This window comes from Lynx rufus, unplaced genomic scaffold (genome assembly GCF_022079265.1).
Source record: "Lynx rufus isolate CCGP_SWC_20201006 ecotype Redwood Valley unplaced genomic scaffold, mLynRuf1.p SCAF_2, whole genome shotgun sequence".
Taxonomy (NCBI): Eukaryota; Metazoa; Chordata; class Mammalia; order Carnivora; family Felidae; genus Lynx; species Lynx rufus.
Genome location: NW_025814834.1, coordinates 44,613,933 through 44,626,114, shown reverse-complemented (window position 1 = coordinate 44,626,114; position 12,182 = coordinate 44,613,933). Strand labels below are relative to the sequence as shown.

Below are 12,182 nucleotides of genomic sequence, written 5' to 3'. Positions count from 1 at the left end.
TGGGACCTCATCAAGATCTTCTCTGCACAGGGGCGCCTGGGTGGCGCAGTCGGTTAAGCGTCTGACTTCAGCCAGGTCACGATCTCGCGGTCCGTGAGTTCGAGCCCTGCGTCAGGCTCTGGGCTGATGGCTCAGAGCCTGGAGCCTGTTTCTGATTCTGTGTCTCCCTCTCTCTCTGCCCCTCCCCTGTTCATGCTCTGTCTCTCTCTGTCCCAAAAAAATAAATAAACGTTGAAAAAAAAATTTTTAAAAAAAGATCTTCTCTGCACAGAGAAGGAGACAATCAACAAAACTCAAAGACAGCCTACACAATGGGAAAAGATATTTGTAAATGACATATATGATAAAGGGTTAGTATCCAAAATCTATAAAGAACTTATCAAATTCAACACCCAAAAAACAACCAACCAGTAAAGAAATGGGCAGACGTCATGAATAAACATTTTTCCAAAGAAGATATCCAGATGGCCAACAGACACATGAAAAGATGCTGAACATCACTCATTATCAGGGAAATACAAATCAAAACCACAATGAGATACCACCTGGCACCTGTCAGAGTGGCTAAAATTAACACAAGAGACAACAGGTGTTAGTAAGGATGCAGTGAAAGAGGAACCCTCTTGCACTGTTGATGGGAACACAAACTGGTACAGCCACTCTGGAGAACAGTATGGAGGTTCCTCAAATAGTTAAAAATAGAATTACCCTATGATCCAGCAATTGCACTAGGTATTCACCTGAAGTATACAAAAATACAGATTGAAAGGGGTACATGCACCCTGATGTTTATAGCAGCATTATCAACAATAGCCAAACTATGGAGAGAGCCCACATGTCCATCAACTGATGAGTGGATAAAAAAGATGTGGTGTATACACACACACACACACACACACACACACACACACACAGGAGTATCAGGCATCAAAAAGAATGAAATCTTGCCATTTGTAATGACATGAATGGAGCTAGAATGTATTATACTAAGCAAACTAAGTCAATCAGCAAAGCCAAATACCATAATTTCATTCATATGTGGAATTTAAGAAACAAAACAGGTGAATATATGGGAAGACAGGGAGGAGAAAAGAGGGAATCAAATCATAAGAGACTCTTAACGATAGAGAACAAACAGAGTTGATGGAGGGAGGGAGGTGGGTGGGAGATGGGCCAGATGGGTGATGGGTACTAAGGACAGCACTTGTGATGAGCACTGGGTGTTATAAGTAAGTAATGAATTACTGAATTCTATTCCTGAAACCAATATTGCACTGTATATTAACTAAGATTTGAATTAGAAAAAAGAAAAAGAAAGTATAAGGAAACACTTTTTTTCTTTTCTTTATGTAGAAGTCTGAAATATTCCAAGTTTCATAATTATATTGTAGTTCCAAGCACATCAGTATCCAGTGTGCACTCCTTTATACAAAAACAGCTTTTCTTCTGCTGTTACCTGTTGAGTCACCTTGTAGAAAGATCAAAGTGTGCCTAACACTGACGAACACGGCTTAAAATTCAGCTATGGCTATGGATGGGGCCTCTTACTAGTTTGAAAAGGATCATTTTTTTTTTATTTTTATCACTGTTGCTTAGAAAGACCATATATTGATCTGCTGCATATTAAATAGAATATATAGATTAAAGGCACAAATTGCAATATATTATAAGAAGACTATTCTCCAATGACCCAGCCTTTCTAATAAAAATGTCCTTAAATGTTTCTCCCCAGGACAAGGAGGACTACAGGGAGATGAAGCATGCTTACTGAAGTCTCTGTTACAGTCACAGGACCTAAAAACAGCTCAGCTTTGCTATAAACATCCAGCAGGTAGACAAGACACTTGGGTATAGATAAAGGTTTTGTGAAATTGCTTTCTGAGGCTCAAATGAGCTCAGGAAAAAAACAAAAAACAAAAAACTGTGCAGTGTCACCACCATGGAGCTCTGAGGCCCTTCAAGGAGGTTTCCCTATCACAAAATCCACCACACTCAGAGCAGAAATGATCCATATATTACCTTCAACTGTTCTAAGGCAAAAGATGAACCATCTTGCTGTAAATTTTCAATAATCTGTTCCACAGTATTGGCTGAGAAGCAACTATAAAAAAGGAAACACATGATTTCACCAATCTGCAAGCAATTTCTTCTTTCCAAAATAGCAATGAATATAAACACAGGCTTTCCCCAAACTGCATTTCAATAATGAAAAAATTTCCAAGATACTTTACAGGATGATGAAATAAAACACTGCTTCTCTGGGTGTTTGCAGTCTGCTTTCATTAATTCAACACAAAGCCAAATTTTTCTTTTTTTTGCTTTCTTGCTCTATTATATGTAAATAAATATTGTAACTGTGAAAAACTGATGCTTCTAAAATTAGAGGTAGATGTCTTATTTTCCAGTAATTTTCCTCCTCTTATGTTCCTTAAGCCAATCTGTCAATCTCTCAAATCACTGCACAAAAAAATTCTTGGCTGATCAGCTTCATAAGAACTCTGTAAAAAATGACTTTACAAAAATAAAAGATAATTCAATTGTTATTTTCTAGCCTCTTTCCCATAAAAAAAGATGTTTTGCACTAAAATGAATCAGCATGATAAAGTATATGGATTTAATCCCTCTGAAAGAGTAAGCAAGAAGCTACTTTAAAAAGTGAAAATAAAAGCACTATGCTATCTAATCTCAGAATTCAGTGCATTTCCAAACACAATGTAATAATGTTAGCAAATTCAATTTAATACAGTCCTTCCAAAAGAATATACTAAGACCTCTCTTTAAGTACCTGTTTATTTTGTCCATGTGTTCCTCAAGTATAAAAGACTTGTCTTGATCAATCTTGGACTGTTTGGGGAAAAAAAAAATCTCATAATTAACTTGAAGTAACCCAAATCTTCTAAAAATCCTTTAAAATGTCATCAAATTTAATAATACACTTTGAGTCAAATTATCACTTTCAGTCAAATTATATCCAACAAGCTCATAAATAACTGAAAATCCAGACTGTATTTTTCCAGAGTAGGCCTTAAAAGTGTGAAAGGCAAAATATGTTCTTGTATTTTTATGTAGAATTCATTATATATGCTACATCATTAAAATATGTCAATGAATTAAGCATTTTAAGGGACCTGAGAAATCATCCTGTCCAAATTTCCATTTGGTATGGAAATTCCTACAACATGACTGTTATCTCTGTAGCGCTGACCTCCAGGGACAGAAAACAGTACCTCAGGAAGGAACTCACAAATGATTGAACAATTAGGATTTTTTTTTTTTTTTATTCTGGACCAAACTAGTCCTTTCCTGTTTATAGTGCTAGTTAATCCTACTTCCACCTCTCTTCTCACACAGAACAGTTTTGTGTTCCCTCACAAACCAGGTCCAGTCCTTCTACATTAGCTACAGGTATGACTGGGTCATAGCAAAGTATAGCAGGGCTCCACATATCCTTGTTTGTTCTGGGTACAACACTTTTACTAATAAGACTAAGCCTGAGTTAGTTTTCAGGCAGTTCTATTATGCTGCTATTTTTTTTTAAACCAGTCCCATTGTAGGCTACATTTCTCCCGTGCTATACTTTATAAATTTGGTACTTTGGATGGAAATTCAAAATTTTCACTTATCTCTATTGTGATCCTGTGATTTAAAATAAGAAATACAAGGGCAACCAGCTGGCTCAGTCAGTAGAGCATGTGACTCTTTTGATTTTGGAGTTGTGGGTTTGAGCCCTAACTTGGAGGTAGAGATTACTTAAAAATAAAATCTTAAAAAAATATAAAAAATACATATTTAGTCTTTGCCCATACATTTGTTCTTTGTTGCTGGCTCTTAGCTCCCCCAAACCTTGGAATTTCTCTAAACAGGGCATCGTTTTGTAGTATTTGGTCTTTTGTCCTGGGTTCCTAAAATAAAGGTGAAATGGGTCTTTTGTGTTATTCATAACAAGCCCCTTCCGACCACACTAGAGTTCAAGTTAATGAGGGGACTTTTGGAAAAGAAAGGGCTGACTTCCAGGGAAACCAACCAGTGATTAGAGGGTGAGACTGAAAGTCCCTCCCCCACACTAGTACCACCTCCCCACTTCCCTCCATCTCCAGTGAGGGGAAAGAGGTTGTGGACTGAGTTCAGTCACCAATGGCCAATAGTTTAATCAACAGTGACTACGTAATAAAGCCTCCATAAAAATCCAATAGGATGGAGAGCTTCCAGGTTAATGAACACATCTCCAAGTGGGCAGAGTGGTACACCCCAACCTCACTGGGACAGAAGCTCCTGGGCTTGAGACCCTTCTAAGACCTTGCCCTGTGTACCATTTACTGGACTATTCATTCATATCTTTTACTGTATCCTTTATAATAAACCAAAAACACTGTTTCCCTGAGTTCTATGAGAAATTCTGGCAAATTATCAAACCCAAGGAAGGGGTCATGAGAACCCCAATTTATGGCCAACCAGTCAGAAGTGACAAGTTGGGACTTGTGACTGGCATCTGAAATGGGGTCGGTTTTGTAGGACTGAGACATTAGGGTGTGGTATCTGATGCTAACTCCAGGTAGACAGCATTAGGATTAAAACTGACTACTGGACATCCATCTGGTGTTGCAGAGAATTGCTTGATGTGTGCACACACATTTGGTGTCAAAAGTGTTATGAGTGTGGTAGTAGTGGGAGAGTAAAGGAAAACACAGGGAGTGATTTTTTAATCCACATTCTTTCACCTAATTTTTTTCTTAGTTTCAAGTCAATTTGATCAAAATGCTGTCAACAGTCTCATCCAATTCACTGAGAAAAATTCTAAAAAACTGAAAAAGGCCAACATGACTTTATTTATAGACTAATACCCTCAAATTTAACAGAACTGTTTGATAAGGCCCTTCAACTCCCACACACTATAATTCATGCTATATTTACCCAACATGAGAGACTGTCAAATGCTTTGACAAAAATCTGGTGAAATCCTCATGTGCTCTGTGTTCAGTCATAGCACTGAACATTCAGGGGCTCTGTGAATCCATATTCATGTTCTTGAGTTCTGGATAAAATTCTTATACTATTTTTCTAAAGATTTCCTCCCCTCTCACTTCTCTGTTATGAATTCCTAATAATAAGATATTAGACCTCCTGGAATAATACCTCTAATCTTCCTTTCTCTTCATTTTCCATGTTATTAACCTTTCTGTCTTGTTACAGTTTTCTTCCACCTTCAATTTTAATCTAATCTGTTGTGGGGTTTTTCCCTTTTGTTAATCACACTTCTCTTTTATTCTTTGACTACTTTATTTTATTGCTTTTATTTTTAATTTTTATTTTTGAGAGAGAGAGAGAGACAGATCATGAGTGGGGGAGCGGCAGAGAGTGGGAGACAAAGAATCTGAAGCAGGCCCCAGGCTCTGAGCTGTCAGCACAGAGCCTAATGCGGGGCTCGAACTCTCAAACCACAAGATCATGACCTGCTCAACCAACTGAGACACCCAGATGTCCCTGCATACTTTACTTTATAACTTCTGTTCTTATTTCACAGATGAAATATTTTCCTCTTATCAGAACCATAAAAGTTTTAACAGTTATAGTTTTTCTTCCTTTCCTTCCTCCCTCTTTCTCTTTCTCCTCCCTGCATTGTCTGCTTGTTTCAAGTGCCTTCTTTGTTTTTACACTTAGCATAAAAAATTTTAGTGTGAAGTATTACAATTAAATAGCTTTATGTGTAAAGTCAATCGTAGTTATAGGATTATCAATTGTCGGAAGCATTACAGATATCAGGCAAAGACCTGGATGTTTCCTGGAGGCGGAGGGGGGGGGCGGTGGGGACAGTCCTCAAGTGGCAACATCTATAGTTTTTTTTCTTTTTCTTCAAATGTACTGCTTGGAAGTGGGATGGTGCCATTGACCGAATGTTCGTGTCACCCCAAAATTCATGCTGAAACTTTAATCCCCAAAGTGATGGTATTTGGAGATGGTGCCTTTGGGAGATAATTAGGTCAAGAGGGTGGAGCCCTCATGATGGGATTAGCATCCTTATAAGAAGAGACCTGAGAGAGTTCACTTTGCTGTGTAAGGACACAGCAAGAAGGAGGTCATCTGCAAACCAGGAAGAGTGTCCTCACCAAGAATTTAACTGACACCAAATCTTGGAATTTCCAGCCTCCAGAACTGTGAGAAATAAGTTTCTATTGTTTAAGCCATCAAACTTAATGGTGTTTTTATTATAGCTGCCCAAACTAAGATAGAGGATATTTAATAGTCTGGAAGCTAACTAGAAGAAGAGGCTAGGGGTATTCCTATTCACTATGTTACGCCTCTTTTTTTTTTTTTTTTTTTTTTTTTTTGGAAGAACCTGCTCCTTTCCCTCAGTCAGCAAGGTCTGTTTGATTTGATCTAAGGAGTAAATTTCCACTCTTCAGTCAGGCTATGAAAGGTTAGTTGCAGCTACAGGAGGAAGACTTCTGGAGGCCTAACTGCTCCTTATAAAAATTTGAAGGGATCCTCTTGTTTTTTCTGTCCATCTCCACACCCCAGTCTTCAGAGGACCCTGGTACCTTACAGAGCATACACAGCAAGAACTGGCTTGCTTCTTACTGCCTTCCCCCACTGAAAGATAAGACTTCAGTGTTCTCAAATCTAAAGTAGCTGCCCCCTAGGGGCACCTGGGTGGCTCAGTCAGTTAAGCCTCCAACTTCGGCTCAGGTCATGATCTTGCGGTTCGTGAGTTCGAGCCCCGCATCGGGCTCTGTCCTGACAGCTCAGAGCCTGGAGCCTGTTTCAGATTCTGTGTCTCCCTCTCTCTCTGCCCCTCCCCCGTCCACGTTCTCTGTCTCAAAAATAAATAAATGTTAAATAAATAAATAAATAAATAAATAAATAAATAAATAAATAAATAAATTTAAAAAAAATTTTTTTTTCAATGTTTATTTATTTTTGGGACAGAGAGAGACAGAGCATGAACGGGGGAGGGGCAGAGAGAGAGGGAGACACAGAAGCGGAAACAGGCTCCAGGCTCTGAGCCATCAGCCCAGAGCCTGACGCGGGGCTCGAACTCACGGACCGCGAGATCGTGACCTGGCTGAAGTCGGACGCTTAACCGACTGCGCCACCCAGGCGCCCCTATAAATAAATAAATTTAAAGTAGCTGCCCTCATCCTTCTGCTTTCAGCCTTCCAAAATATTGATATCTCATGCCTGCCACTTTCTCCTTTTCTGTTCTTTGTGGATTTGCACCTTTTTTATTCCTTCATTACAATTAAGTGGGGTTTTAGAAGGGAGCATGTATTCAACCCATCAAGTTTAATAAAAAGTCATATAACATTTTTAGAGAGTTTTGGCTCTTAAAAGAAAGTTAAATAACATAAGTAAGGAATTACAAGTGACACTGCAATATATTTTATTATTATATTTAGATATGTACCAGAGTTTCACTTTAGCAGCTCAACAGGGTCAACACTGAACCATCCATTACAGACATGTCACAGTGTACTGTAAAAAGCCCTTGCAAGGGCCAATCACAAGGTTATGCACTTATATTCACCAGCAATGAGAAGATAAGCTGTGCAGTTGTGCAGCAAAGAAGTCGTCTTCTCAGATGACTATCCTAACAATTGTGAAGCAGTGATCCTTCCATCAAGCTTTAAAGAAAATTAATCTCAGCATATTTATATCCACCAACTGCTAATTGTTCAATCACTCCCTCTTCCCCATGAATTAATATCTGAAGTTAGAATACTGAAAGATTACCTTTGTATGGTAAGCTTCTAAGACATCCGCAATATTTTCTTTTGAAGGTGATTTTAGGGCTATCAAATCTTCTTCTAACATGCCCAACTAAAAGAGGAAAAAAAAAAAAACACTTGAAACCCAAAAGAAACAGACTTTTTTTTTTTTAGAAACCTTATATTCTTTTTAAAAATACTTGTCTTAAAATTATGATGTGCTCTCTTCAGCTGAATCAGTGAAGGAAACTTTCTCTGAAGTTGAATGCACACACATTCCCACACAGCACATACCTTGCAAGGAATTGGATACAGATGGAAGAAAATAAAGAGGAGAAAGAGAGACATTCATCTTTGTTTCTCTCTGGCTATTAGACACTTGAAATGTAGTATTGCAACCAAAGATCTGAATTACAAATTTTAACTAAAATTGCCACATGTGACTAATGGCTACTATAGTCAATGCACAGCTATACCATACAGCCACACTTAACTCTCCATCTATATCCCTCACATACCTGTTCTAAGCTCAACAAATGGGACTTTTCATTGTTTCCAAAACATACCAAATGCTTTCCTGCCCATGAGCTTGCTCATTACATATTTTCTCTATCCAGAATGCCTTTCCTGACAAAACTCATCTTAAGGCTTAGCTGAACTGCAACCTCTGTGGGAAAACTTCCAGTCCCTTCTTATAAGTAAGTTTTCCCTCCTTTCAATCCACTGAGTACTTTCTCTGTATGACAGAGAAGGGAATAGGTTGTGCATTAGCACTGTCTCCCATCCTTAACTAAATTCCGCTCTATTCAAGATTGTCCCTCCAGAAGAGATAATGGACTCCTATGTTTGCTTCCTATTACACCTAAAGAGAAGAATGGGACCGCCCCCTACTCAATGTGACTTTGGATGCCCAAAACATGGAGAAAGATCTGAAACTTCAAGCAAATGTGATAGAAGGCCCTCCTAACAGTGTACAGGAAACAATTTTCAACTTTGTGTACTTTATATATTTTTTTCTTAATGTTTATTTATTTTTGAGAGAGACAGAGACAGAATGCGAGTGGGTTAGGGGCAGAGAGAGAGGGAGACACAGAATCCGAAGCGCACTCCAGGCTCTGAGCTGTCAGCACAGAGCCCGATGCAGGGCTCAAACTCACGGACCGCGAGATCATGACCTGAGCCAAAGTTGGACACTCAACCGACTGAGCCACCCAGATGCCCCTGTACTTTGTACTTTTTTATAATATTCCTTCTCCTATCCCAAAACATCTCCTTCAAGATCAGATATTCATTTAGAGACCTATGTGCATCCTGGAAAGCTAAGTTCACCCCATAGTTCCAGAAATGGAACACATTAATGGAGCACATTAGCAAGGTGGGCTAGTTGATACAGGCTAACCCACTTTCGGGTTCAAGGGTGATATAAGCCAGTTCAATGAGAGTGAGCTAAGCCAGTTGAAGCAGAGTAAATCCCAAATCTCTTACTGGGAATTCTGAGGCAAAACCACATTGAATTGGATTTTCTCTTACATTTACCACAAAGAGATTTAACTACTATGGTAGAAACTGCCATCCCCATTTGGAAATGAGAAAACTGGGTGATAAAGAAGCTAAATTCAACCTAGGATTTATTTTTTTTTTTTTTCAACTTTTATTTATTTTTGGGACAGAGAGAGACAGAGCATGAACGGGGGAGGGGCAGAGAGAGAGGGAGACACAGAATCGGAAACAGGCTCCAGGCTCCGAGCCATCAGCCCAGAGCCCGACGCGGGGCTCGAACTCCCGGACCGCGAGATCGTGACCCGGCTGAAGTCGGACGCTTAACCGACTGCGCCACCCAGGAGCCCCTCAACCTAGGATTTAAACTCAAGCTGTCTGTCTGCAGTTCTTTGCCACTATGCTATACTGTGCTAAGAAAATTGGCCACATTGTTAAAAAGAAGAGACAGATAAGCAACATGTGTCCCTTGCAACAGATACCCTTTAGAAAAGTTTTTAAGACTATTTTACAAATGGAACCCTTAAATGCACTGGTAAGGAAACTCACAATTGAGAAAACCTTTCAAAAATGTTTTTATAAAAGCCTATCTTTTTATATATAAATTTAAATCTTTATATCTTAGGTTTTCTTAAAGAAGGTGTGGAGTTTTTTTGACCAAAGTGTAAATATTCATTAAAAATTAGGCACTGACGGTGTCAGACAAAACAGCCCTGAATCCAGACATAATTCTCTCCATTTTGCACATAAGGAAACATGATTGGAGAGCTTAAATACTGTCTCAAAGGTCACACAGCTTTAAGCGGCAGATCCTGGATTCAGACCCATGTCTAACCAAAAGCCTGTGATCTCAACCACTCATAATGCCTCCATGTACAATAGGAATTATTCTAACAACACAAAATGCAATCATCCAAGCAATTACCTTTTCAGAATCCACAAAATGTGTCGCAATTCCTGCTGCATACACATCTCTTCCTTTCAGTCTGAATCCTGTTAATGCAAGGAAGTAACCAAGTTTTCCTTGAAGTCGTGGCAAGAAATAACCTCCACCCACATCAGGGAAGAGTCCTGTAATAAAATAATGGAAAGAGATATCGACTCAAATGAAAAAAAAGAATGTAACTCTTTGAGATCAGATGGCCATCTCTCTCCGGAATTTGAATCTATACTAAAAATATTACTAAACTAAGTACTATCCAATGCAATCAAAATCACAAAAGACTTGCTATTAAATTGTGCTAACTTGAGGTTTTTTTCAAAATTTTCACATCTTACTGCCATACAAGTCAAAGTATTTGACAGCATAATTTTCTATATATAAGTAGTACTCAATAAATACTACCTAAAGTTTCCGATTTTTGATCATCTCTGAAACAGTAAAAACCGAAAGAATACTTTCTTTCCAAATGATAAGCAAAGAAAAAATATGCATAATCCAATATTATGTGAAAATTCATTATCATTTAAGTCATAGTCTATTCCATTAGTCAATGATATAATATTCAAGATATTTAAAGTGATGCCATAACCTTTAGTCCTACGAAGAACAAGTTTACACCTAACAAAATCACTTGCATTAACTCTTTTCTTAGCCATCTTTTTTTAATTCCCTTATTAAAAATTCCTTATTAAAAATGACTGAAAGTAGCATATGCAAATATTTGCCAGTACTTTTTGGTATTTAAGAGCTCCTTAAAACTGTGACCCTCTTGTTTTATAATCCATGTATCTATTCTAAGATTGCTTCATTTATTCAAGTTGAGACTAGAACACAGGCATTCAAATTCTTCCCAATTCTACTTGACAAAAAAGTTCTTAGACTTGAAAGAATTACCATTCTACTCTAAATATCTCTTAGCATCTCAAATAAAAAAGGTCTAAAAGGGAATTCATGAGTTCCCCCAACTGCCATCATCTCCCTTCCAATATCACTCACCTCAATAAAGCAAGCACACAGCCATCCAGCCTGGACACCTTCTTCTCATAACCACCCCTTTAGCACCCACCAGTGACTATGACCTATTGATTCCTCCTCCAGAAAGTTCTTCCTACAATGAATGGCCAGAGTGATTTTTTTTAAATTTTTTAATGTTTATTTATTTTTGAGAGAGAGAGAGAGAAAGAGAGAGAGAAAGACAGACAGAGTGCAATCAGGGAAGGGGCAGAGAGATAAGGAGACACAGAATCTGACACAGGCTCCAGGCTCTGAGCTGTCAGCACAGAGCCTGATGTGGGGCCCGAACCCACAACTGTGAGATCATGACCTGAGCTGAAGTCAGATGCCCAACTAACACCCAGGCACCCCAACAGAGTGATCTTTTTAATTACACAAATCTTGATCATGTTTTGCCTTCTACTGCTTAAAACTCTTCCATAACTCTTCCAGAAAGTCTATCCCTCTTAGATTAAAACTAACACTTTCGGAAGGAAGATGGCGGCGTAGGAGGACGCTGGGCTCACTGCGCGTCCTGCTGATCACTTAGATTCCACCTACACCTGCCTAAATAACCCAGAAAACCACCAGAGGAATAGCAGAACAGAGTCGCCGGAGCCAAGCGCAGACGAGAGGCCCACGGAAGAGGGTAGGAAGGGCGGCGAGGCGGTGCGCGCTCCACGGACTGGCGGGAGGGAGCCGGGGCGGAGGGCGGCTCGCCGGCCAAGCAGAGCCCCCGAGTCTGGCTTGCAAAAGTGGAGGGGCCTGACGGACTGTGTTCCGACAGCAAGCACGACTTAGTGTCTGGGAGGTCATAAGTTAACAGCTCTGCTCGGAAAGCAGAAAGGCTGAAGGACAAAGGGAGGGAGAGCTGCTGAGCACCCGGACAGCAGAGCTCAGTTTGGTGGGGAACAAAGGGGCTCGCCAGCGCCATCTCCCCCGCCCATCCCCCAGCCAAAATCCCAAAGAGAACCAGTTCCTGCCAGGGAACTTGCTTGCTCCGCGCAAACACCCAACTCTGCGCTTCTGCGGAGCCAAACCTCCGG

General features: G+C 39.6%; 1 protein-coding gene across 5 annotated transcripts in view; it reads right to left on the bottom strand.

Moving 5' to 3' along the window:
- HIBCH (3-hydroxyisobutyryl-CoA hydrolase) overlaps positions 1-12,182 on the bottom strand; it is a 119,754-nt gene that overhangs the window by 21,633 nt on the left and 85,939 nt on the right. For all 5 annotated transcript variants that reach the window (XM_047085973.1, XM_047085972.1, XM_047085969.1 and 2 more), the window contains 4 exons: positions 10,126-10,271; positions 7,729-7,815; positions 2,786-2,844; positions 2,020-2,101 (listed from right to left, as the gene is read on the bottom strand). In XM_047085973.1, coding sequence (XP_046941929.1) covers positions 2,020-2,101; positions 2,786-2,844; positions 7,729-7,815; positions 10,126-10,271 — 374 coding nt within the window. The remainder of the gene's footprint in view (positions 1-2,019; positions 2,102-2,785; positions 2,845-7,728; positions 7,816-10,125; positions 10,272-12,182) is intronic.